This window comes from Calliopsis andreniformis, unplaced genomic scaffold (assembly GCF_051401765.1).
Source record: "Calliopsis andreniformis isolate RMS-2024a unplaced genomic scaffold, iyCalAndr_principal scaffold0022, whole genome shotgun sequence".
Taxonomy (NCBI): Eukaryota; Metazoa; Arthropoda; class Insecta; order Hymenoptera; family Andrenidae; genus Calliopsis; species Calliopsis andreniformis.
Window position 1 is genome coordinate 13505016 of NW_027480432.1, and position 26737 is coordinate 13531752.

Here is a 26737-nt window from a genome sequence, read left to right on the forward strand (position 1 = left end):
AACTGATGTTTGATCACAGTTTTATTGCAGTTCAATAATGATACAATTACGTAATATAGTAGTAATGCGATGCAATTATGTTTGAAAATGTAGTTCCGGTGCATGAATATACGTATATAATGTAACTCTCCACTACACTATCTCAGTGTCTAAACGCTGTGAGACTGTAAAATATGTAAATATCGTGTACTTAATCACTCTTTACCTTCTCAGCCTATAGATACGTTTTGTTAATCAATTCATAATAAATGCGAATAATATAAATAAATTTGTATAAATAAAATGCGATTAATATGTACAATTTCCGTTTTATCGATATTACCCATCAATATAATCAAGAAGGGTAATGTAGAAGTTTCAAATTATGGACGATTTGGTTTTTAAAATTACCTACATCAAGATAGATAACGTAGAAGTTTCAAATTATCGAAGGTTCGGTTATTAAGATTACCTAGTTACCATCTGTTAGTAATGTAAGGGGTTTTTCAGGAGAGAAGACAGAGGGGTAGAGAGTTTCAGAGTCCCGATGAAGACAACTAAACACTTTATTTGGTTTCACACGGTTTCTCTTAATACTCCGCGTATTGACAATCTCTGCCACTCTCTTACTCCGACTCCGACTCGATTCCGATTCCGATTCGACTCTGATTCCGACTCTGTTCGGACTACGGGCTATGGACTACGATTCGACTCGGACTGCGATTCGACTCTACAATGATCACGAATTACCTTATATTTATATGGATCGCAGATCTTGCGTATTTATATCAGTCGCGGGACAAGATCCCCGCCGCTATCGATGTGACCAATCAATCTTAATTGATTTTTGATTCGTCACTCGATCATAGGTGGGGGGCCATATTTAGGCAGTCTCGCGACGACGAGATACCGCGACAGTCTCGCCGCGTTCTCGTAAACGCACCAACAGTAAGATCTGGATTAAAATTCCAGTAGAGGTCCTGTCTCCACTCCTTTGTGCCGTCAACCCTGTCCCTCTCCCGTTACGTCAGGATGACGTCACATCCGCCTGTCCTCGTGACGTTAGCCCTCTCTCAGTGTCCCATAGTCGTTGAATACCCCCCATTACTCTGCTACTCAACTACCAAAATCAAAATGCCTCAAAAGAATTTATATATATATAAAACAAATCGAAAAATTCATACAGTAATATTTATGCTCAGTTAATACCAGCAAAAAAGCTTATCATAAAAAATACAAACAAATTTCCGCTTGATCTCAACAAACTTGCATCATTTCTATACACTTCATATGGTCACTCTAACTCGCTTAAGGAGGCTTTAACTTATATTGCCGATATCCCAGCTCTTATGTTAGTTATGTTATCTTATGTTATCGGAAGCCCTTTCGTATCTAGCAAAAAATTAACCCTTAGCGGTCGTATGTCTGCTCTCAGCCACTACACTTTTACCGTTACGGTCAGAATCATTCTGATCGTACAATTATACGAAATTAACACGCTCCTGAAGTATGTATAATTCTTGAAAATATTTTACAAGTTTTAAGTGCGATTATACATTTGTTATTAAAATTTTACTTTTTGAAAAATTAACACGTTGAATGCCACGCTAATTTTACATGACTTGCCCATCTGCCCAACATGAATTTCTTATTATGCGTTACATATTATGGTGAAATATTATTTACAACAGACAAGTTAAAGTGTGTAAAATCATGTGTGACGCATTTATCTTACTCAGGGCCACTGAAGACCCCCACGGCGCTACAAACAAACTCATGTTAAGTAAAGAAAATCTATAATGGCAAAAGGGAAGTTAGTGAAAGACGTGTATTATAAAATTAAGGGTAGCAATGATGATTTTTATTTTAACTTTTTCGACAGTTCTTTCGATGAGGAAACTGATAACAATTGTTTTGAGAACGTATCTAACAGTGAGTCTAGTAGTGATATAGTTCTAGTAAGAAAACGAGTGGGACAATTAGATATTTCGGGCGATAACGAAATAGAAGTATAGACTGTTAGTCGTCAATGAACCTGTTTGGGTCCTCTAGAATAAGTTAGATATTAGACCCTCGTTGAGGTATAGGGTATATTTTAGAAAGTGTGTCCAATTCGACCACCCCTGCGTGGGCACGTACCCTTAAGTGGATCCTGACTTTCTTTACCTTCGGCCTACGTTTCGGGAGGCAGTTGAAATCCAGACATTTTAGCAGATACATCTAATAAAGCTTCTAATTTTTAATCGTACCAACGAGTTATTCAATCTATCCTCCTACAGAAAAAAATGGAAATGAGAATACCGCTATAAATGAATTTATGATTTGAAAAGAAATCATGCATGACGATCAACCTCAACCAAAAATGAATTTCTCCATGGGATCCAAAATTGTTGGACCTAATATTCCTACATATTGTACAGAACCCGATAATAACGATATAATTGTTCAGGAAGTTTGTAATAGTGTCACTTTATTTATGTTTATATTCTTTAAGTGAAACCGGTAAGTTAATTTTCCTTATTAGTTACTTTTTCATAAATTCTGAGTTTTCACTAAAAAATGGGTAAGGTCATTTTACAAAAAACATGTGAAGTATTAAATACATATTGGGGAAACACGGGATCGAATGAGTGGGCTAAGATAGCACATCCCCATCATTGGGACGTGCCATGTTGCCTTCTTTAACGGACTTCATTTACGAATCTTGTCTTTGTTATAGATCCATATTTTGTAAACTGGTAAGAACATACAAGAAGAAGACACATAGAGGCGAATGGTGTAAAGAGAGTATGAAGAAAGCACTTAGTGATACAGGGTGTCCCAGGATAAGTGTAAGTCCCGAGAAGGGGTGATTTCTGGGGTATTTCTAAGCAACTAATTCCTTAGTGAAAATTTCCTCCGGGACTTCGTTAACGAGTTATTAACGAAAAATATCAACCAATCAGAGAGCGCCTATAGCGGATGGACGGCCGTCCAGTGACAGGGCAGAAGCTCTACGTAGCATTCACTACTTGCCGTGCCCGAGTCTTGTACAAGAAACTCAAGATCTCTACGTTATTGCTCAATTTCTTTTAAATTATTAGATGTTAAATTATGAAAAAAATCAGGAACACGTTAGCTATCACGACACACATTATAGAATTTTTTCAGATTTTTAAATTAATTATCCAAGTTGTAAAAAATAAAAAACGAGGAAAAAGAATTTAAAAATGCCGATCTAGTAAAGTAATGCCACAGTGAAAAAATAAAAAGTAATGTTTTCGTAATTCCTACGGATTGTACGTTATTTTACTGTGTATTAAAACATTAAAAACTGTACAAGAATACTTATTTCATAATGAATGAACAAAAATTGGACGTATTAGTTGCTGTAATCGGTAAAAAGTACAGAAACATTGATTTTTATTTTTTTAATTACGACGGACCAAACCAAAAAATGTTTAAATTAATTTAGATTAATAATATGACTATAGTAATATGAGTAATTACTATCGGTAAAACTCACCCATTCGGAGAAGAATTCACCTGCTGCCTGAACACTTGCTTCATTGGGTCACTGTGCCGATCCCGATCACTGAGGGATGATGCTCAGGTAGCGTTGATCGCAGGTACAATAGCACAAGAAGCCACTTTGCATTTACAACACTTCGCGGTCACTAACACTGATCACTTCACTAAACGAGCACTTGACCTTTTAATGACCGACAACCGATTACTTTGAAACGTTCTGCGGCATTCCGTAAATAAAAACAAGATGTTACACAGTTCGGCGGCGAAATTACGATCGATACTGACGATTTTTTCCGAAGTCTCTTTCCTCGTGCCCTCGCATCCAGTAGATGTATTTAATCCTCGATACGACGACGAGTTAGTCTCTGCCAGACATTCGTTGACCAAACGTTTAAGGGCAAAAAAGTTTCCTCATCTCACTTTATAACAACGGGCAATTCCATATATTATCCGTCTGAATGCATCGAAAGGACTTCAATGGTAAGCGTGATGCAACCCTTGCAACCTTCAGTCTGGGGTACGGATGGCTCCTTCGACCTTGTAGGGCAATACCTGTGATCATAAACGGCCACATCTGCGAAACACTCGTTACGGTCTCCTAATCCGATATACCTTTGCTTTTCCCCATGAATTTGCTTCCGACTTTTTCGACCCGAAGAAGAGACTACCACCGTCACTAAAAAAAAGTAACCGAGGAAGATCCAACCTGGTTGGTGACCACTAGTTCGAGTATTTCGACTGAGCTACACCCCGAGAAGTCGCGCTGGAGGGATGCGAGGGCACGAGGAAAGAGACTAACTCGTCGTCGTATCAAGGATTAAATACATCTACTGTATTCGAATCCCTTTAACTATTTCGAGAATTGCGTCCTGCGACCGAACGTTGCTTTTTATCACGCTGCACATGTAGTGATCGTACATTTATTCTTGTATTATTACTAGATAAAATATTTTTATGAAACAAAATCGAAAAAATAAACAGATATTCGTTGAAATATTGCGAAGGAAAAACGTATTGCCATTGTATTGAATTTAATTTCCAAGTGGTTTATAAAGGAGGTCCTGATTTTACATGTACCTAAATGCATTTATGTGCATGTAAAAGATCCGTCAAATCTTTAATACACAGGTAAGTCTCCCCTATAGGTCGAAAAGGTTTACGAAAATTGGGGAAGAGAAAAACAAACATCGGATGATCACTGTGTGTGTGCCGTAATAAAATGCATGCCGGTCGCAGGACTTTGATATTGAAGTAACTAAAGAATGAGAATACAATTGCCGTATTTTCTCCTCATCGACGAGTTTGTCTGTCTATGCGAGACATCCGTTGAACAAATGTTTAACGTTCAGAAGCTTTCCCCAACTGGCGTTTTAACAACGGACAATTCTATATTTCAACCGTCCAAATGCATCAAAAAGACTTCTGTGGTAAGCGCGACAGAATCCTCGCGGCCTTCAGTCTCGGGTACGGATGGCTGCTTCGAACTTGCAGAGTAATACCTGCAATCATAAACGGCCACGTCTGCGAGACACTCGTTACAGTCTCCTACACTAATCCGATATGTCTTTGCTTTTCCCCATGAATTTGCTTGCGACTTTTTCGACCCGAAGGAGAGACTACCACCTCCACTAAAAAAAGTAACCGAGGAAGATCCAACCTTGTTGGTGTCAGCTACCAAATCAAATTCGAGTATTTTGACGAAGCTACACCCCGAGAAGTCATGCTGGAGGGATGCGAGGGCACGAGGAAAGAGACTTCGGAAAAAATCGTCAGTATCGATCGTAATTTCGCCGCCGAACTGTGTAACATCTTGTTTTTATTTACGGAATGCCGCAGAACGTTTCAAAGTAATCGGTTGTCGGTCATTAAAAGGTCAAGTGCTCGTTTAGTGAAGTGATCAGTGTTAGTGACCGCGAAGTGTTGTAAATGCAAAGTGGCTTCTTGTGCTATTGTACCTGCGATCAACGCTACCTGAGCATCATCCCTCATTGATCGGGATCGGCACAGTGACCCAATGAAGCAAGTGTTCAGGCAGCAGGTGAATTCTTCTCCGAATGGGTGAGTTTTACCGATAGTAATTACTCATATTACTATAGTCATATTATTAATCTAAATTAATTTAAACATTTTTTGGTTTGGTCCGTCGTAATTAAAAAAATAAAAATCAATGTTTCTGTACTTTTTACCGATTACAGCAACTAATACGTCCAATTTTTGTTCATTCATTATGAAATAAGTATTCTTGTACAGTTTTTAATGTTTTAATACACAGTAAAATAACGTACAATCCGTAGGAATTACGAAAACATTACTTTTTATTTTTTCACTGTGGCATTACTTTACTAGATCGGCATTTTTAAATTCTTTTTCCTCGTTTTTTATTTTTTACAACTTGGATAATTAATTTAAAAATCTGAAAAAATTCTATAATGTGTGTCGTGATAGCTAACGTGTTCCTGATTTTTTTCATAATTTAACATCTAATAATTTAAAAGAAATTGAGCAATAACGTAGAGATCTTGAGTTTCTTGTACAAGACTCGGGCACGGCAAGTAGTGAATGCTACGTAGAGCTTCTGCCCTGTCACTGGACGGCCGTCCATCCGCTATAGGCGCTCTCTGATTGCATTCAATAATTCTGATTTTATTGTTGCAGAAACTACTGATAAATGTCTTACAACTACTCTATCGCAAGCAGCCCTCAGTAATTCAATAATATGTACCAACAACTAAAGCAATACTAATAGGAAATGAAAGTAGTTCTTGCAGTGAAAACATATCATCGGAAAACTAAGACCCTATTCCGGGATATTCTGACCATAATGATTCGCAAACTGTAAATTCGTCTACTCCAATAACAGTATATCGCAACTTGCATTCTTCCTTCAATATTTCACTAAGAGACATTATACCCATCCCCAAGATACAAAGCAAAGGAAAGAGGAGTAATCGACGTGGGAAAACAGCTATTTTAACTTCTTCACCATTCAAAAGAGAGTTACTTGATTTAAAACAAGTAGTCGAAGAGAAAAAGACAACAAATTCAAAAAAACGAAAAAGGACGTCAGGAAAATCAAGACTAACGTCAATTAAAAAAAAGAAAATAGAATTTCTTCACGTCCAAACTTGTTTCTTTATGAAATGTATCAGTAAGAAAACATGTTTCGTTTTGTCCCCACAGCAATGCAATCTTGCCCCATATGCGGGGCAATTTAGTTACTTTAAAAAAAAAATATTTATTCCAGTCTTGGTCCTTGTGATCTCTTTTTGTTGATGAAATTTGAAGATGAATATACAAGGTGTCCCAATATATACAGGGTATATATACAGGTATGAATATACAGGGTGTGTTATTAAAAAGTTATAACAAAATTACGGAATTCAAATAATATAAGAATAATAACCAACTTGCTGTTACTGCGAGCATTGGATCGAATAAATCAGCAATGTTTGCGTTCAGTGTAAGTTGTGTTTACTACCTGAGGTTACCTAAGATTGAAAGTAATTTCTGCTAATAATAATAGGTATTAGTAAGTTGTTGGAGTTCATATGGAATTCGTATTTACGAATTGAGAATATGCAGATATGCACTTTATTTCAAAACAAGTTCGGCAGTAGTTAGATAATCTGTTTCTTTACAAATGGATAGGTCGGATTGGGACAATCTCTTGGCCACCAAGATCGCCCGATCTTACGCCACTCGACTTTTATTTGTGGGGAACTTTGAAAGATAAATTAATATCGCTGTCGATCATGTATTGTCAAGGACGGTAAATATTTTGAAATGGAGTATTAATTAACTCTGGAAATGCCTATATTAAGCAGTAAATACATTGATCTATTCGATCCAATGCTCGCAGTAACAGCAAGTTGGTTATTATTCTTATATTACTTGAATTCCGTAATTTTGTTATAACTTTTTAATAAAGCTCTATGTGACCTATGTTTACATAACATTTTTTTCTTATTTAGTGCCATAGAATATGCTGACAAAGTTTAATCCTTAAAACCTGGGACACACTGTATATTGATTCTAAAAATGCTTTAATAAATGTTACAAGAAGAATATATTTGATTTTCTCTATGTTTTTTCTTAGTTATACCGTCTTGCCCCACGTTCCCCTAGATGTGCAAAAAGTAAAATAGAGCAACTGAGTTTGTCTGAATGGTCTATTTGTAATAACTGGGTTAATGTGACAAAAGATGAGTTGACTGCGTTTTTTGGCGTTATCTTGAACTTGGGTATTATGCCCATTCCTAATTTGAAGGATTATTGGTCTAAAGAGCATTTTGGAAGCATACCTCTTCTTAGAGATATATTTTAAAGAGAAAGATTTTTGCAGATCGTTTGGACGTTACGTATTAATGAAAATGTTTCTGAGTATTCAAATATAATGATAAAAATTCGAAAAGTGAGTAATTTTCTTGATTATATTGATGCTAAATTCCGAGAATACTTTACACCGGGTAGAGAGACATCAATCGATGAATTTATCGTTAAATTTAAAGGAAAAACTGTAAAAAAAACACAGTAAATGGAGAATCCATATTTTTGTTTCATCGGACGTACCGTACTGGATATACATGTATACATATGCTATCCTTCCCTTGTTACGTTCCGTAACGATTAAAATTTCTTTTCTTTTTCTTTTCCTTTCCCACGAGGAATTATCGTCGTCACGACGGTTGGTCGCCACCCGATAGTTGGCGTTAGCATAAAGTAAGTCGCGAACCAAACCCATTATACTTTGAACACACCCGTCTCACTGGTTACACTCCCCCGGAATCCTTTGTTTATCTCGATAGTAAAGGACTAATACATACCAATACGAAAACATACCAATAATTTATCACTTCAACCGCAAAACATTTGACAAAAAAATAATTTACAGTCCCAATATAAATACAAATAATACTAACTTAAGATTTAAATATAAGATGTCATCTGTAGATATTAACGACACATCCAGAAAGGACACAAAAAAATTCTGGTGGTTTTAATAACCTAAATATATATAAAAATTTAATAATAAGCTTTACTGATATGTCATTATATTTTAGATTAAGTCTACACTAACCTATGTAATATATTATTAGGATACAGCGACCAAGTACAAAATAAATTAAACCAAAGCGTACCAAAAATAGTTAGTAGTTGTAAAATACAAATTAACGCGAGGTTGAAAACATCTCCTCCTCGATAGTATAGCGGTTAGTATCCCCGCCTGTCACGCGGGAGACCGGGGTTTGACTCCCCGTCGGGGAGAAAGGATTTTTTTTGTTCTTTTGTTTCTCTTTCCTTTTCTTCGACGGACTGTCAGACACAGTATTCGATTAATTATACATTCAAATATCTATATACGTTTTGTTTATGTTTACCACACGTAGGATAAGTTTATCATATACCCTTGTACATAATCCCCTCCCCCCTATATTTTTGACAATTTTAGTATAGTTTTTGCCGTTTGTATATTTAATTCCTAAACCAAAGCGCAATATTATGTAAATGTTTATTGTATTCTCCTCTCCGCATTAAGTGCAATGAAAAAAATTAATGTTTAGATTACGAGTACTCAACTAAGAAGAGTCTTTAACCCTTTCCCTACGAACGGTGACTATAGTCACCCAACGCCCGACGCTCGCCACGTACGATCGGTGACTATAGTCACCCAACATTTGATGCTCGCTATGTACGAACGGTGACTTATCATACGGTGACTTATATACGGTCATCCACGAATCTACGTGAACAGAGTATATCTGTTATCTCCATGATTATCCATCGCAGTCGTTTCGCAAGTGCACAAGTTTGGCGCGGCAGCTCGTTTCGCGGGAATAGCGCGGCGCAGAAAGCGTCCGTAGCGAAAGGGTTAATCTTTCATTTATACTTGTAACCTTCATTCCTATTTTATACGTTTAAGGATTTTTCTACTGTTTTTATTCTCTGTTATGTTTTGTAAAATTTTTTATCGGCTAATAAACTTATGTTACGGGGGGGGTAAGTCGCGAACGTCTCTCGAATCCTGCAACGAGCTGCTGTTGCAGCAACCTGATATTAACGTCTGGTTAATACGTAGAATCTTTGGACACTCAGTGGTTCTCTAATAATTAATAATAATAAAATTGCCATTCACAACGGATGCATCAACAACACACAGTGTTATGGGGAATCCCTAGTTGATTGCATTCGTTCCCGTTATTTCCACATGAACAATAGTTTTGCGAATATTTCTCAAATCCTTGCCGAAATACTGCCTCATTGGTAAAATTATAATGTTCACCTTTGTATTATTATCCTCTTAATTTTATATTTTATACATATACATATTTTTATATACATATATCCGGAATTACTATTGTGCGAATGAATGCGAGTATGTAAGAATGCGGATTCAGAATTTAGAATGGTTGAGAACATCACCAAACCTACTGGTTGAGAAGTGCAGAAATTAAAAGGACACATAAACCATGCACACACACGTGATTTCAGGCGAGCCTCATGAGAGCGACTGCGATTTGCCGTCAAGTTACAATAATGTAGTATCAGCTTTTTGGTAGCTAGCCCAGCCTGGGTCCCGCCCGAGTGCTCCAAGCCTCGACACTCTTCGTTGACAAGTCGTGAGGTACGCGACGAAGAGCCCGTGGGCTAATTATCCTGTTTTCTATCAGTTTTCTCTCGATAGTTTCGAGCAGAGATTCACTCAAAAGTGCAGTGAGCCGGGAGTGAATAGACTCATAGCCGCACGTAAAATCTCAAACAGTTTTAAAATTTCAAATAGTTTTAAAGTTTCAATTAGTTTTAGAATTCAAATAGTTTTTCTTTTTCTTGATTATTTCTTACTATCCTATAATATAGTATTCGGCTTAATAACATAGTAATACTATCGTTAATCGTACGTGTGTATGTGTGTGTGTGTGTGTAGTTTTCCAGGTATATCCAGTCTATAGTACTCCAGGTATTTGGAAATCAGATAGAGATCGGATAAAGTAATTCAAGGAGATATATAAAATTTGTATAAGAAGTAACTAGTAGATTGGTGAGTCCCTCATTGTACATTCTTTTCATTTCTTTTATGATTGTAATTCTTTTATATTTTTGTTTTACTTGACTTTCAGAATATCAGAATATATTACCTATCTTAATATTGCAAACGCAATACAGTATATTTAATAATCAGACCTTCAAACAAGCTTCCACCAATCCTCGAACAAGCATACACTACAGGGCCTGTATAGGACTAGACGAAAACGAACCCATAATAATTAATCTATCATCGAGGGTGAAGTAACTGCTCTACTTCATTGTCGAATGTACTGTTAACGCACGTAGCGTTTGAGCAGAAAACATTCCACCGACCAACGCGACCGCGCTACGCACGTTATACCCTACTACGGAAGTGTTACTGCAAAACGTCTCATACGTCCAGATCTTCTTGTAAGTTCAAGAATTGTTTTGAAGCTGAATCACAAGTTATTGAGCACTAATCCTGAGGTAGAGAGATATCATATCTTTAAAAATCGTTATTATACAGGAATACAACTAGCGTAAGAACCATTGAAACTAAAGTATAATATAACTGGTACTATTCAAACGAACAGAAAGTACATTCCAAATGTGATTAAAAAATCAACTTTTACAAACACTACCGTACCTGCCTATCGAATAATATTTTATTATTAGCATGGAAGGATAAGAGAATAATTACCATGTTTAGCAGTTATCATGAGTCAGATATGGAAACTAAAGAAAGAAGGCTACGAGGAGGTAGCACAGTCAGCATAAGTAACAAATTATTGTAAATTACATTAAACATAAGACAGGTGTAAAGAAAGCCGACCAAAGCATCAGCTAAAAAAGAAAATAAAAGACCTATTTCGCATTTTATGTTTGTTCGACGTCTAGTTTCCACTACAACATGCCGGCGATTTTCGTGATGGAACATCTTCAAAAGTAGGAAGACCATCGTCCTGAGATAAAGAAGAAAGGAAATGGTAAGCTACATATATTACGCCACTGTGAAAACATAAACAGTAACAACTGTTCCGTGTGTTTTAACCCAAAAATGAAAGGAAGAAGACGCCAAACCAATTATTTTTGTGACATATGTACTCAAAAACCAGAACTCCATATTGGAGAATGCTTTAAAAGACACCACACAATAAAGGACACCACAGATAAAGGATTATGAAATATAATTTTTATAAGATAATCAAATCATATTATGTTATTATGTTGCTACAAATAAATAAAGTTGAAAAAAATTGATTATTTGGCTTATTCTTTATACTTTTGCATTATGTTACCAGTGTTTCTGTAACAAAGACTATTTTGGATCAGCAACACATCTGAGTATAAACGAAATACAGTAATGTTGCGGACGAGAGCCGTTTCGTCTACACGGACGAGAGCTGTGGTTTATCCCCACTACCTCGTTTGATACGTGCCGCCGAGAAACCAATTCTTGGAACCATCGCGTTCGAGCTCGACGCCCGAGAACAAGGACGTCATAAAAAACAACGATAGCATTAGGGATTTAAATAGGAAAAATTGAAGTTTCTTATTCGCAAACGGATTTTCACGCAAGTAACACCAATCGCTTCCTTGTGCTCTCCCGATTAAAATGATGTCAAACACGACATGATTCCGATTATTTTTAACAAAGATACATAGAACTTGGTTTGTAGAACGAAAGGTCATGCTCATTGCGTTATGTAAACAGACCCGGGCGCGACTCTCGTCCGTGAATGGTAGTCGATTTTAAGCACGACCAGTCCCGAGCGCTGCTCTCGTCCGTGAATGGTAGTCGATTCTAAGGCACGACTAGACCCGAACGCGACTCTCGTCCGTGAGTGGTAGTCGATTCGACGAGCGCAGCTCTCGTCGTAGGGCTAACTCCCTATTATTCCCTCATATTTTTGTGTTTAATTATTTAATGACTGAAATTATTAAGAAAATGAAAGCGTAACGCAAAAAGTATATAAGTTCCGTTTTAAATGTTAAGAAATTTTGATTTTTTTATTTTCAATATCTTCTTTCCGACATCGATTAAATATAATATACATAAATTCTGTTAGCCAAATCTTCATTTACTGTCATATTTAGCTCGTAAAGATCTGATAGAAAAGTAACTTTGACGATTCTCCGTAACCGTCGCAGGGTTCCAACCTTTATTATTTAAATATCTTTATTATAAATAATAGGAATCATGTCGTATTTGATATCATTTTTATCGGGAGAGCACAAGAAATCGATTGGTGTTACTTGCGTGAAAATCTGTTTGCAAATAAGGAACTTCAATTTTTCCTATTAAATTGTCTTTTCTGACGTCATTGATTTCGGGCATCGAGCTCGAGCGACACCCTTTTTTTGCTTCTCCGGTCGTGTACCAATTATCTCGGCGACCGAGAGCAAAGGAAGCCGAATCGACTACCGGTCGCGGACGAGAGTCGCGACCAGACCCGAGAGCGGCTCTCGTCCGCAACATTACTGTACAATCGCAAAGAGTTAAAAAGCCATATATTAAGGATCAATAAATGTGTCTCTGGGCAAAATGACGTTAACCCTTCAAGCTTAGACAGCAGCTTATTTGAAGAATCGGACTATTATTAATCTCATACGATTATGAAAAACACAAAGCTAAACATCTGCTGTTGGAACTCAAGGTGTATTATTCCACGCTTAGATGAAATTAAAAACATGTATGTGGAAGTCATGGCTCTTTTCTGATAAGGCCCTTCGCACTCTCCCTGATTTCTTCACGCCCAGAAACAATCGTTTTCATTTAGGAGGAGATAGGATTATTTTCTTTGTTTGCGGGAGCATTGACTACTAAGAAGTTACAAATCTGACTTCTTCAAATAACTCTGTCAAAATGTTACGTATGTCTTTGAATAACGTAAAACCCTATATTTTACTGCTTGTTACAGAGTCCTGGGTTTGACCCTAACTCAAAATCAATGAGATACTATTCTCCGTAACACTGAACATCTCAAGAGTTACATCATTATAGAGGATTCTTCTCTTATATGAATGTTTCCGATAAAATTAATATAGAATTACATGATGGGCTCTCACAGAAAAATCCTTATCCAATGTATTAATGAAATATCACATTTTAATCTAAATATCAAAATAATGATCAAATTCTTTTGGATCCCATCTCACTTTGGCATTGATGGAAATGAGAAGGCTTGTTGCAAGAAGTGCTGCTTTACGAGACATTATCCATGTTCCCTACACTGATGTATTTGCCTCTTCTAAAAAAGAGAATCAAAACATGTACTAATGAAGTATTAAGAAAACAAGGTCTATTCAAAGGAACAAATATTTCCAAAACTATTGTGACGATTCCATGGTGATTCCGTGGCTCTCTGGTACGCTCACAAAAACCTGGTAACGGGGTTCATAATCACTTGTAATAGAACGAGAACGGAAGAAATTTAGCGTTTTCCTTAGATCCTATTAACATTATAAACGAAGCAAAATGCAAATACAACTATGAAAACGAGAATTTAAATTATGTTTTATGGCAATTCCATTATATGCCATACAAAAGGAAAGTTAATCACATCATTACAAAAACTGGGCCATCAGCTACCATTAAATGTGAACATTTTCATATCCTTATCCAATATTAAAGTTTATTTTTGCATTTTCTCCTCCTTTAAAAACTGCAAATTGCAAATTTGGGTCATTTATTGTATTCTGTTATTTCTGTACGTTTATATTCATTTCACGATGATTGTAAATTGTAGCTAAATAAGCCCGCAAGGGTTTTATATGCTTAAATAAAAAAAAATAATAATAACATTAAACAAGAAGGAATGAAGACTGCCACTTCTATCCTTTATCGATATCTTAATGAGATTACCAATATACCTAACAAAATCAGCAATAATATTTTTAAATATTTAAATAAATATTATAAATATTAAATAAATAAAAAACGATATTATCAATATATCGATAAGATATCAATAATCTGTAGTCACGTTTCTAGTCTAGACACGTACAATAACGTGCACGAACTCACGCAAAACCATACGCGGCGAAAATCCTATTTACATTGGTGCAACGTGTTTCCGAATTTCCATTTAATACCCTCAAAAAGGGTCGGTTTTAATGACGAAGTGAGCATTACAATCAGGCAAATATTTGTCGAGGCTAGAAAGCAAGACTACTCCACATATGCAAACGCTTCACGCTGTTACGAGTCCAGACGAGTTACGTAAAGTAACTATGAAAGGGCTCGATTCAAAGCTCCTTCCATTGACCTTTGACTTTGCCTGGAAGTCACCATGCAAGGGCCGATAGGCATTTCTGTTACAGCCAATTAATAGAATTCTTTGAAACAAATATCATTGAACTTTTCTCGGAAACTCTGCGATGCAGCCGAGTCCGCACCATTTTTCCCATAGATTTGTTAGTATAAAAAGGCCAAGAAATTCGATCTAGCGGAGTCATTTCCAATCCAGTTCGAGTTTAATACGCGACTTAGACTGAAATCAAGATCGAGCATTAGTTCTCCTTCAAGCAAAAATCTTTGAGTACAGTACGTAAACCTTACTGTAACGTAGTCTTAACGACGCGTCCCCCGCATACCTCTGTGCGTAATCTAGAGAGAGAGGACTTAGTTCCACAACACTTAAACTCATCAACAATTGTATTCCTTCGAGTCAAACTTAAACTCGTAATAATATACATTTTTATAAGGTTTGTTAAATTGAACTTAGTTCAATCAAAACCTTTTCTAAATCCAATAAGAAGCGAACGCGTAACGATCCCACAAATATTATATCTTTATCGCTCGAGGTATATTATACTTTTCAATTAAGATACTTTTGGTATCTTAACATTCATGTTTACCTATTATAAAGTGAATAAGAGATAAATATCTATAATACTAGATCAGCGACTTCTGTATAGCTTCTCTTCGAAACTTGTTTCGAATTGTAGTTAGTAGTAGAATACAAACTTGAGTACTGAGTACTATCGCTTTGATTTATATACTAGATTAAAATTATATCATGGCTACTGGAGATGTTAGTGCCTGTAATGTAAGTGCGAAGAACCAATCTATTCAAGTTTCATTACTCTTTGATAGAAAATTTTTTAAAATAGTATCAAACAAAGACAATGGTAGGAAAGTGTCAACAAAATGCATCAGGGGTAACTGCTGCTTCAAAGGAAGCTTTTGTGCTACATTCTTCAATCAGAAAATTCCAAAAATTCTAAAACTTGATACACAAGTAGTGTAGGTCCCCATTTATCCAACATGGGGTACAAGAGTATTTCGGGTAAGTGGATCTGTTAGATAATAAGAGTCCAAGAATTATCCCCTACATTGCTGTTTATTCGTTTATATAATTGGAGTTTCACATAACTGATTTTGTCGAATAATATATTCTGTAAAACGGGTACTGTGATAAGATTGTGTTGGATAAATGAAATGCAGATAAATGGAGTTCTACTGTAATTAATATTAATAATTTACATCTAATTCTAGTGAAAAATGTGGTGACAATAATAAATACTAAAAGTAAAGTGTGTTGTAATTGTTTGAATTTGCAGAATGCTCATGTTTAGTATGTTTCAACTTATGCACCATTCTTTTGCCAGTTGCATGTGCATTAACCTCTTGGGTTTCTACTAGTTCACAATGCCATATAAATAGAATGAGTCAGACTCATCATAAAAATCCAAGAGGTTTAAGTAAAGTGTTCACACAAGTTCAAATCCATAAGAAAGTAGTGAAAATATATAGTTAAATACATGAACTTTCCAAAGGTAATTTAAATCATATGAGATGTGAAATCTGTTTCAACTATTACACAATAGTTGATCCAACTGAGACACAAAGAAGGATGTTTAAAATATGCAGACCTTTTTTTAGATCCAACATGCATATTCAGCATTTGTATACGTGATTTAACATTGTACAAGGTCTTTCCTAGCATTTCATTCTATTAAAATAGACTCTTTTAATCGTTTCAAATGTGTTCTGCAATGTGTATTGCACATATCTAGGCAAGACTTAAGGTACAATGTTTTCTATCAGATTTCTTTTATGACAGAAGATATACGTACAAGTATTCCAAGAATTCCAAGATTTTCTTGCTACAATAAAATGAGGAGGATTTGCCATTTCGTATGTAAGAGGCTGAGGCTGTTTCCTTTTTGGTCTATAACGTCCAGCTTGAGTTCTATTAAGAACTCCAGAAATATGCAAATTTCTTTTTAAAAGAATGTTTGAATCGATGACTAAAGTCTGCAAGAAACATAGATTATATTGAGGTTATGTACAAAATTTTAGGTATTTCTGAGACTAAATTGATTAACTCCAGTTTTCGAATTTATTTGGAACGTTTTGGAAAATTTTTCACTTTTTATGTTTAAAATAAATATAAACTAATCTGAAATATTTCTGTTTTATGGAGTTAGTCGATTTGGTACATTGATTTTTTAAGAATTTTGATTTATATATACACATCTTAGAGGCGATATTAAATTCATTTTCTGTCGCTTCTTGTTGAGAATTATATTTATATTTCGTCAACAATAATTCACGAATAATAGTACTGTATAGAATAAATTGAAACTCAACAAATGTACAATATGTGCAACCTTAAACCATATATACTTTGTTGTGTAACGTTGCGAATATTCAATTTCTTGAATTTATCAGGCGATGGTTGGTGTGCATGTAGCGCTAACCGCTCTACTCGTGTCAGTAGTGCGGTATATTCAAAATAAAGAATTGAAGTTTAAGTTAAAAATTAGAATTTTATTCTTAAATCAGCAAGACATACAAAAACGTAAGCGAGAGAAAATCTGTCTAACTCTCCGAGATTTTCCTTGAGTCGTGGAAACCTCTGATGCAAAATTATCCACCTCGAAAAATCCTCCTCTCTGAACCCAAGGGCCCAATCATGAAAAAGCTCATCCCCTGTCGATAATGATCCTTCCTACTCTGCACTCCATCCCCGAGTCGCTGAAGGTGAAAGACATCCGCCATGACATTTATATAACGAAAAATCCCACACGGGAAAAGAGAAAATATGAAAAGGACCGAGTTGAGCAAGCAACTCTTAAGGCAATTTATGGCCTTGAAGAGTAAGCTAGCTACAATCGAGCATCGTAGGAGATAATGAAGTTTTTAAGGACAGTACGTGACTTAGTTGAAACTGTCAATTCGTTAAGGTCAAGAGTCTCGGTAGAGACTCGCGCCAAGTACATTCACACCACGAGTGGTGGGGATGAACTGGCGAGAGGCTCTCGCCGAGACTATCTATACACGAGTGAAAAATGAGGTGATGTTGAAACTTTGAGCTTCTTTAAAAGTATCTTAGAAGATATTTTTTTCATGGAAATTGATTAATTGTAACTCTGTGAACCTTCATCTACGTACTGATGCAAATATTAGTGAAATTAATGTATGGATTATCGAAAAAATTGCATATTAAGCGGCTCGTGTGCCGAAAAACGTTTAGTGAATTCTAGTAAAATGTCTGTGAGAACTATATTACTAGCATTGTTAGAAAGAGAAAGATAGATTTATGTAAATTTGCGCGAACGAGGAAGATGCCAAATGCGATTTCTGTAGTTCTAAATCAATTTAACAGTATGGTGGCATTGTTCAATTGAAGTGATTGGCAACACATGAGAAATCTCCGCAGACATTCGCGCCAAATATGAATTATATCACGAAACTTCTTCTCAATAAATACAATTTTATTGGACTTGCGTAAATAAAAATGTTTATAAACCACTAATGTTATTTTTATTAGCAGTTACTTACCAATTGGCGGTTTCTTCTGAAATTGCTGTCATCATTTTGAATGTGACATGACTTTCGTTTGTCGTGCATGACGTTTGACAGTTTGTAGAGATAGAGGTTATGTATCGGTTTTTTTTTTTTGGTTTTAACTGTTTATTTTAAATGAAAGTAATAAAGTACTTTATATATTTTTAGTTTAATTTGTTATATATTTATTTCATAATTTCAGTTATTTAGGCATAGACATGCGCTCATCAGTTTTTACATATATAGATATGTTGAAGTAGAAACTTTTGTAAATCAAGCACCAATTAATAATAAAATTATTAGAAGCTTCGGTGAAATATCCGTTATTTTAAAACGCAGGTAACCTTGTGAATTTTGAATTTGGTATTTGAAAACAGGTAAGTGCAATAACAGACTTTATAAAATGGTACAACTAAATTTTCATGTTGCAATCACGGCATCAAAGCTAATGGTTTGTTTTTCAATCAAATTTATTTTTATTGGACTATTAGATATTTATTAGATAAACTTAATGATCAATAGCGAAAGAGAAAAATAATAGAAGATGTTGAAGTTATATTTATTGGATAATAGGAATGATGTTCGCATTGTTGACTTGAGGAATGGCTGTGTTCTCATAAAAGAAGGAGTTTTTCGCTTTTGAAGTATTGTTATTGTATTTAGTTTTGGAATTTGTATACCATTAGATTTATACTTACTTCTTTATATCATAAGTTATTGTAGACAGTACTTAAGTTATAATGGAGATCGTTACACAAATTAATAATCACATTAGAAGTTTCTTATACTTATGATTTATAACTATATAAGTTATGTTACACGATACATATATACTACTGAATATCATATAGAGATATTTTGTAGGATGTTATTTCATAATTTTGAATTTCTGAATTCTGAATTTTGTTTTAAAATTAAAATGTTATCACTGTCCTTGATCTTCTTTAAATTTTCTTTTCTATTCTACATGCACTATTTTTCTTTATGCAGTTTCATAAAAATCCTTTGAATTCCATTAAAATATAGCAATCTTAAATACCATACCAACTTATTCTCCAACTTTTAAAAATTTCAATTAATGAAAACTAATATGTATACTGTTATTCTAATTAATTTGTTTTTATTTTTTTAGGAAGAAATGTTAGAAGAAATACATTTTATAGATAGAATACTAGCACGTTCGTGTAGGCTAGAAAAAGGGGGTAAACTTCGCAAAAAGTAACTAAATCCCAACAAAAACACTGTCAGTGTAAAAATATGCGCCAAGTACATCCACAAAAATCGTGATTATTTCGACCCCAACAAAAACGTAGCCAATGTATCCTAACAAAAACACTATCGGTATATCCCAGCAAAAACATCGTCGGTGTAAAAATGTACACCCAGTACATTTGCAGAAATCGTGATTATTCCGATCTTACAAAGTATCGAAATCAAATAATAAAGCCGAGTACATTAACTTTTTATAGTTTATGTGAATATTTCAATGTATGCTCTAAAAAATTTGCCACATAAGTATCACTTTAGGAATCATACACAATGTGCGCTCTAAAAAATTTGCAAGACAAACATCGCTTTAGGAGTTATGCACAAATCGAAAAATTAAACTTAAAATGTACTTGGCGGGCTCTTTTGCATCGAAATCATAGTCCACAATAGTTTAATTAAAATGTTCAAAATTATTTAATGTTCTCGAATAATAAGTTATAGGTAAATTCTTATTATTCTTTATTTGTGAGAGAACACCACCAATACCTACATTAGAAGCATCACACGTAACGACAAAGGATTGAGAAAACTCAGGATACTGTAATAGTCGTTCACTAATTAAAATTGATTTTAATGTCTCGAACGCTTTTTGCTGTTGCTCGGACCAAATGAATTCCACGTCGTTCTTTAATAATGAAGTTAATGGTTTCGCGATCATTGAAAAGTTTCAAATAAATTTACGATAGTATCCTACCATACCGAGAAACTGTTTTATTTGCTTCAAATTTTTCGGAGAACTTATATTTTTAATACACTCAATTTTCTTTGGATTTGGTCTGATTCCGTCTTTAGAAATGATATGTCCAAGATATTGACAAGATTCGCGTAAAAATTCGCACTTATCAGGTTGAAGTTTAAGATTGTGTTCACGAAATCTATTGAAAACGTTACGTAGTTTTAATTATGATCACTGAGACTCGATGCATGAATTATTACATCGTCTAAATAAACAAAGCACTGTTTATTACTAAGCCCGGTCAAAACGTTATTCATCATTCTTTGAAATACAGTCGGCGCATTTTTTAACCCGAAAGAAGTAAATATATAGATTAGCAGAGCCACCTCCGATTTCAATTACCTTGGAATATGTTTTCAAGGTCATCATTCTGAATAACTTTTCCCTATATATATATATATATATATATATATATATATATATATATATATATATATACCCGGCGGTCTCTTTTAGTTTTCGAGATATTCGCAAAAATGATTTCAATATTAAAATGTGTGATCGGAGCTGGTCTGGGTTAGGTGGTTCATTAGCGGGGAAGGGTTTGGGGAGGCTGCCGCCCCTCCCCAAAACAACTGACATGTTTCCATATATTTTCCCTATACATATACAAGGAGGTCTTTTTTAGTTTTCGAGATATTCGCAAAGAATATGCAAAGAATTTTCAATATTGAAAAGAGTGATTAAAATAGGTTTGGTTAGTTTCGTTAGCGAGAGCTTCTGTTTACCTTCCTCGCTGAAACCTATATTGTTGAGATTTCTTATGATGTCAAAAGAGCTCGAGGAAAGACGGTTCATTATTATCAGTTTCGAACAAATCGTTGTAACGTAACGTCGTGCATTAATTATTAATAAAAAGATTGCTCCTGGAACAATAATCCATAGTGATTTTTGGAAAGCATATGAACAAATTTATAAAAGTACATTTCAACATTTTATAGTGAATCATTCAAAAAATATCGTTGATTCAATCACAGGTGTCCATGCCTAGAATATTGAAAGAGTATGGAGAGATATTCGTGCCAATATTCCTAGGTATGGTCGTAGAAAAAATCATTTTGACCACTATCTGGCAGAATTTGTATTTAAGGGGGCAGACTCCTTCGGGGCCTACTCCGAATCGATCGAAGCGCTGTTGCGAAGAAACGGGCATTAGTGAAAACATATAATTTATACATGCGACATTTGATAATGTGGCATCTAGCGTTATCCTGTTGAATTACAAATGAGAAGTGCGAAGGTATAATTGCCAAATCGCATCGTAGGAAAGTTCTGTCACGCTGTTGCCACATCAATTACAATTTTATGCATCAGTAAATCTCTACTGAATATGCCTTGAGCCGATATTTTGCTTCATACGGAATATAGAAAAGGACGGTGCGAGCGAGAAAGAAAGAGTATCACGAATGAAACAATACACATGTGCCCAAAATTATGAAAGTGGTCTAAGAAACAACATTTTCGTATGAGATTCACACAAAATTTCACATTTATAATAAATATTTATTAATCAAGACTAATTATAATGTTACGTAATATAGAAATATTTTCTAATTTATTCAAATGTAATCCTTTCAATATCCCAAAATAAGAAATATACAATTTAGACCACTTTCATAATTATGGGCATATATATATACTAATATGTGAAATCCTAAAACTTGTATATATAGAATAAATAATTCATTAAATTCATGCTATTCATTCATTCATTCATTCATACTTTTTAAAAAATGAACAAACGAAATTATTTTAATTCTTTTTTATTTAAAAATAAAAATGTTATGAGTGGTATAATTGTAATCTGTGAAAAGGTATACAAAAATTAGAATTATTTAAAATAAAAATTGAAAACAAAAAAAATTAAAAGCTACCACGAGATTCGAACCAGGCACCTACAGATTATGAAGGAATACCTAATTCACACTCAACTAAGGTATTTTCTTGTAAAATTAGTGGATTAAACTATAACTTCTGAAACAATTCCAATTGTTTGTTTATAGTAAATAATAACTATTGAAGAATAATGATTTGTAAATCACCTTTACTTGCTACATTTTCATCGATCAAGAGTCACTCACACTGAACCTCTCGTACTGTTTGCAACGAGTGCAAGACGTTGCGAGTATTCATTAGCAATGTTATAATTTATACATTTAGTGAACAATAAACAACATTTATCATAATATAATGACAAAAACATTATAGGGGTATATATTTTTCGTAAAACCATTCGTTTCAGGGCCCAATTTCGCACAAAATGCAGTTTAACTAGGAATGTTATTATTTTGTTTATAACGTAAAAATTCAAAATTCTATTTTAGCCGTATTTTGTGTTTTGGTTCATAGTATTTGCATACAAATTTGCAAAACGATCGATCAGCATGTTGTCAGTGAAAACAACGACAATATACTATTTTTTAATATATTTTTTAAATAAATTGATATTTTTAAAAACTATTTACATAGGTGGATTCGTCGTTCAAAAATACACAATCGCCCCATTTATATCATTTTGCTATACGCATTAGTTTTGGAGATATTAAACGAAATATGTTTTCCACCCCCAACTTTGGGGGTGGTTTTCACACCCTTTAGATGAATTAGAAGCAATAAAAAAATACGTGTCGAATATTTTCGGCTATTCTACAATGCTACAAAGTTTCATCAAAATCGGAGACTTTCACCTCGCGATGTTCCCTTATTAGTAAGAATCAAAATCTCGGCTGGAGTTGGATTCGTTCGAGTTTTCCTGATGGGCAGAATTGTAATATGTACATACATATATGTGGCAACAGCGTGACGAAACTTTCAATACGTTTTGGCAACTAAGCCTTTCTTGCGTCTGAGTCGTGTATTCGATGAATACGCTATTCAGCTGTCAAATTCTAGATTACATTTACCGACTGATCTGTATTTTTATCGATGCTGATGGTAATATGACCAAATTGATTGAGATATACCATTAACGCTTCTAACGGCAAATCGTTGAACTATTTTTGTGTCAAAACGGGTGCACAACGAAAATTACGCTTTACGCCTTCAAGAAGTGTTAAATTGAGGAAAATCGCATTTCCACGATATTGTGCTAATTCAAGGAAGGGTGCTCTGGTGTGCTATGAGTGAAAAAACCATTACATCGTGAGATATTTGCGAAAATGTCACTTCGGCAGCCATCTTGCTAGTTTACAACAGCGGCGGTTTCATGCTTACAGTTTGTAATTTTACAGTTTTCTCAACGTATAGTGTTTATTGGAGTTTAAACGGACCAGAGCACCCTGTAGTGAAGTCTACTCGTGGGTTGTGTACCCGCGAAAAATTCATTTATGCAAGTATCGAGACGTAAAGCGTAATTTGCGAAACCGTTTGTCTCTCTCGCTCATCGCGTATACGTGTATGACTTTCTTTGCTTGTGTGAGCGCACGCACACAGCTCAAAACACAAGGAGTCTGCCCCCTTAAAAGAACATTCGATTTTGACGAACAACTGAATGCTTTTTTTTTCAAGTAATGGCAGATATATATAAAATAACTGAAGATATAAAGGAATAAACAAGTAGGAACGTGTCTATTATTATAGGCGGCAGCTCCTCCCCAAACGCCTCCCCACTAATGAACCCCCTAACTCAGACCAACTCCGATCACACTTTTTAATATTGAAATCATTTTTGCGAATATCTCGAAAACTAAAAGAGACCGCCGGGTATATGTATAAGGAAAAGCTGTTCAGAATGATGACCTTGACAACATATTCCAAGGTCATTGAAATCGGAGGTGGCTCCCCTAATCTATATAATTACCCCCGAAAGGCATTCGCGTAAATTCAAAATGTCCCTCTGGAGTTGAGAAACCTGTTTTTTGACCATCATCCGAATGCATAGGGATCTGGTGAAAACCACTTGCTAAATCTAATGTAGTAAAATAGTGTTACGAGACGGGAGGTGAGCAGCGCGAGAGACCGTTGAGGATAGGTATATTTCCAAAGAATATAGTGGTTGATGTGTTAATTGGTACACGGACGAAACTGATGCGAGATCAGTGAGTCGTTGGGATTATTGTAGACGAGGACGAACTTGATGTAAAATCAGGGAGCCTATGAGGATAGGTGTGCTTCCGGACGAAACTGATCGGTGATCAGTAAGCCGCAGGAGAGTGAGTTTTGTGAACGTACCTTATGCGAAATCAGGGAGTCACTAGGATCAGTTTTACAGACGAACTCAAATTAAATTGAGGTGCTGTTAAGGAGGTTGGCGAATTCGAACAGACGAGCCTGATGCGAAATCAGTGTACTGTAAGGAAGTTGGATAATGTACAGACGAACCTGGTATCAGGTGACTGTAGGAAGTAGACGAAACTGATGTAAAATCAGTTAGCTACAGGATAGGTTAGCTTTCGTGGACGAACTCGAATAAATCGAGGAGCCACTAGGTTGAATGCAGTTTCTTTGGAAGTAAGGGTATGCGGACGAAACTGATGTAAGATCAAAGAGCCACAGGAGATGTTAGTGAGCCTCGTAACTTTTTAATTATTAATTGATACAACTTGAGCGGTTAAGCTGTATCGTGGTGGATCTGTCAACTTCGAATGGGATCGCTTAAGGTAGTTATAGGTTTGTAAGCAATCTACGCAAAATTACAATGAATACTTAAATATATTCTAAAATCAGTCTTTACGTACAAGTGTACAGTGTAGTGTTGTCGCGTAAAGTATATGATATTAATGCACGGTGTTAACGCACTGGCGATGCGGGGACTTACAGAGTGGTCGTAGGAATTGCCAGATAGAATTTATGCCGACTCGCGGATTCTATGAGGTTAACTGTAGACTCGAAAGGGAACTTTAGCCCGATCTAACTGGATAGCAACCAACTCTGACGAACTTGACTATCAACGTGACGGTACTGTTCTGAACCCGTTAGGGCTAAAATCTCTGAATTTATATAGGCCGAAAAATGAGTGGGGGTTCGTTAGAAATTTCCATATAAGGAAATTTCTCACGGTTGGTACAGCGTCGTGGTTGCTACCCAGCTGCTCGGAGTCGCGCTTACATTAAGATAACGAAAAAACGAAAGTGCTAGGGCGTTTTCTCTTAACAGGCAGAGACTTGAATATTTGGGAGAGTAGTCGGAAAATATTCTCCGTACGTAACAATAGTGTGCGTGACCTAGTTGATCTAAAATATGTTCTATACTTGGGAGTGGGTAAGCATCCCCAATAGGTTTTTCATTAAGTTTTCTGTAGTCAATAACGATTCTCCACTTTTGCTGACCAGAAGCGTCTGGTTTTTTCGATACAACCCAAAGTGGATTTGACCACGGACTTGTTGAGGGTTTAACGATTCCTTGTTCTAACATTTCTTCGATTTGTTTCGATACTTCATTCTTATGTACCTCAGGATATCTATAAGACTTTTACTTGAACAGGAATATTTTCAGTAGTTGGAATCTTATTAACTGTTGCAGAAGTCATGGTTAACATGTCGCCAGGGAGATGGAAAATATCTTCGAATTTTTGACACAACTTTATTATAGAATTTTTCTCCTCAGAATTTAAATGTTCCGTTCGTATATTTTCATTTAATAATGTAAATCTCTTTTGTTTGTTATTAGAATTGATATTAGAACAAAAGGTCTAATTCTGTTTAGAAGGACGTAGAAGTGGCAAAATGGGTTTAGGAAATATTTTCCTGTCTAGAGATCGATTAATAATCGTAATTAAAGTTTCATTATCATTTATCACCTTTACTAACGCTCCGTGAACAATTAGCGATTCCTTTTGATCTAGAGATTGGTTTAGAATTAATCCTTCTTCTAAATTCAGAGGATTTAAAACAAATGTTTTGATTACCGTTTCAGTTCGAGGCGCGATTGACACCAAGGATGCATTTGTCGATTGATTTATATTTCTTTGTAAGGGAATCGAGAATGGAATAGCTTCAATTTTAATAGAAGAATTTTTGAAATCGATATTGCAATGTTGTATCTCAAAAAAGTTTTGTCCTAAAAGACCACCGAAAGGTATGCCAGTATTGGAATCAAGGACTTGGAATTTACAATTAAACAAGTGTTTACGAATTGATAATTTGGGTTCCGTTTCTCTAAGAGTTGCTATTGGTGCACTGACATTGATACCATTAAGCATAATTGGTTCAGGATTAATGATTTTGAAGTTACATAGACTTGATTTTTTTACTAATGACACGGATGCTTCTGTGTCAACTAAAAATTTCAGAACTGTATCAGGAGAATTTGACGATGGAGATTCGAATAGGATAAATGTTAATTCATTGCTGTTCAAATAAACGTTATAAAATGTAAATGAACTGAGCTGTGTTGCAATGCTAGATTCATTAATATTCGTGGGCACTTGTGCAGAAGTATTAGAATTTTGTTTAGGAGGTTGAAAATTTTGATTACTAAGATGCATATTCGAATGTTGAGCA

At 35.2% G+C, this 26737-nt stretch overlaps 1 protein-coding gene and 1 non-coding gene across 3 annotated transcripts in view; one reads left to right on the top strand and one right to left on the bottom strand.

Moving 5' to 3' along the window:
* Mrps24 (mitochondrial ribosomal protein S24) overlaps positions 1-17137 on the bottom strand; it is a 43525-nt gene extending 26388 nt beyond the window's left edge. The window contains exons 1-2 of one of the 2 annotated variants that reach the window (XM_076391200.1): positions 16975-17135; positions 16576-16756 (exon numbers count right to left, since the gene is read on the bottom strand). In XM_076391200.1, the coding sequence (XP_076247315.1) occupies positions 16576-16756; positions 16975-17001 (208 nt within the window). In that variant the 5' untranslated portion in view covers positions 17002-17135. Of the gene's footprint in view, positions 1-16575; positions 16757-16974 lie in introns of both variants that reach the window. The other variant, XM_076391201.1, reaches the window with a different exon arrangement.
* Positions 8683-8754, top strand: Trnad-guc (transfer RNA aspartic acid (anticodon GUC)). Its single transcript has one exon. It is a non-coding gene; the product is annotated as a tRNA-Asp (tRNA).
* Positions 17138-26737: the final 9600 nt, after the last annotated feature.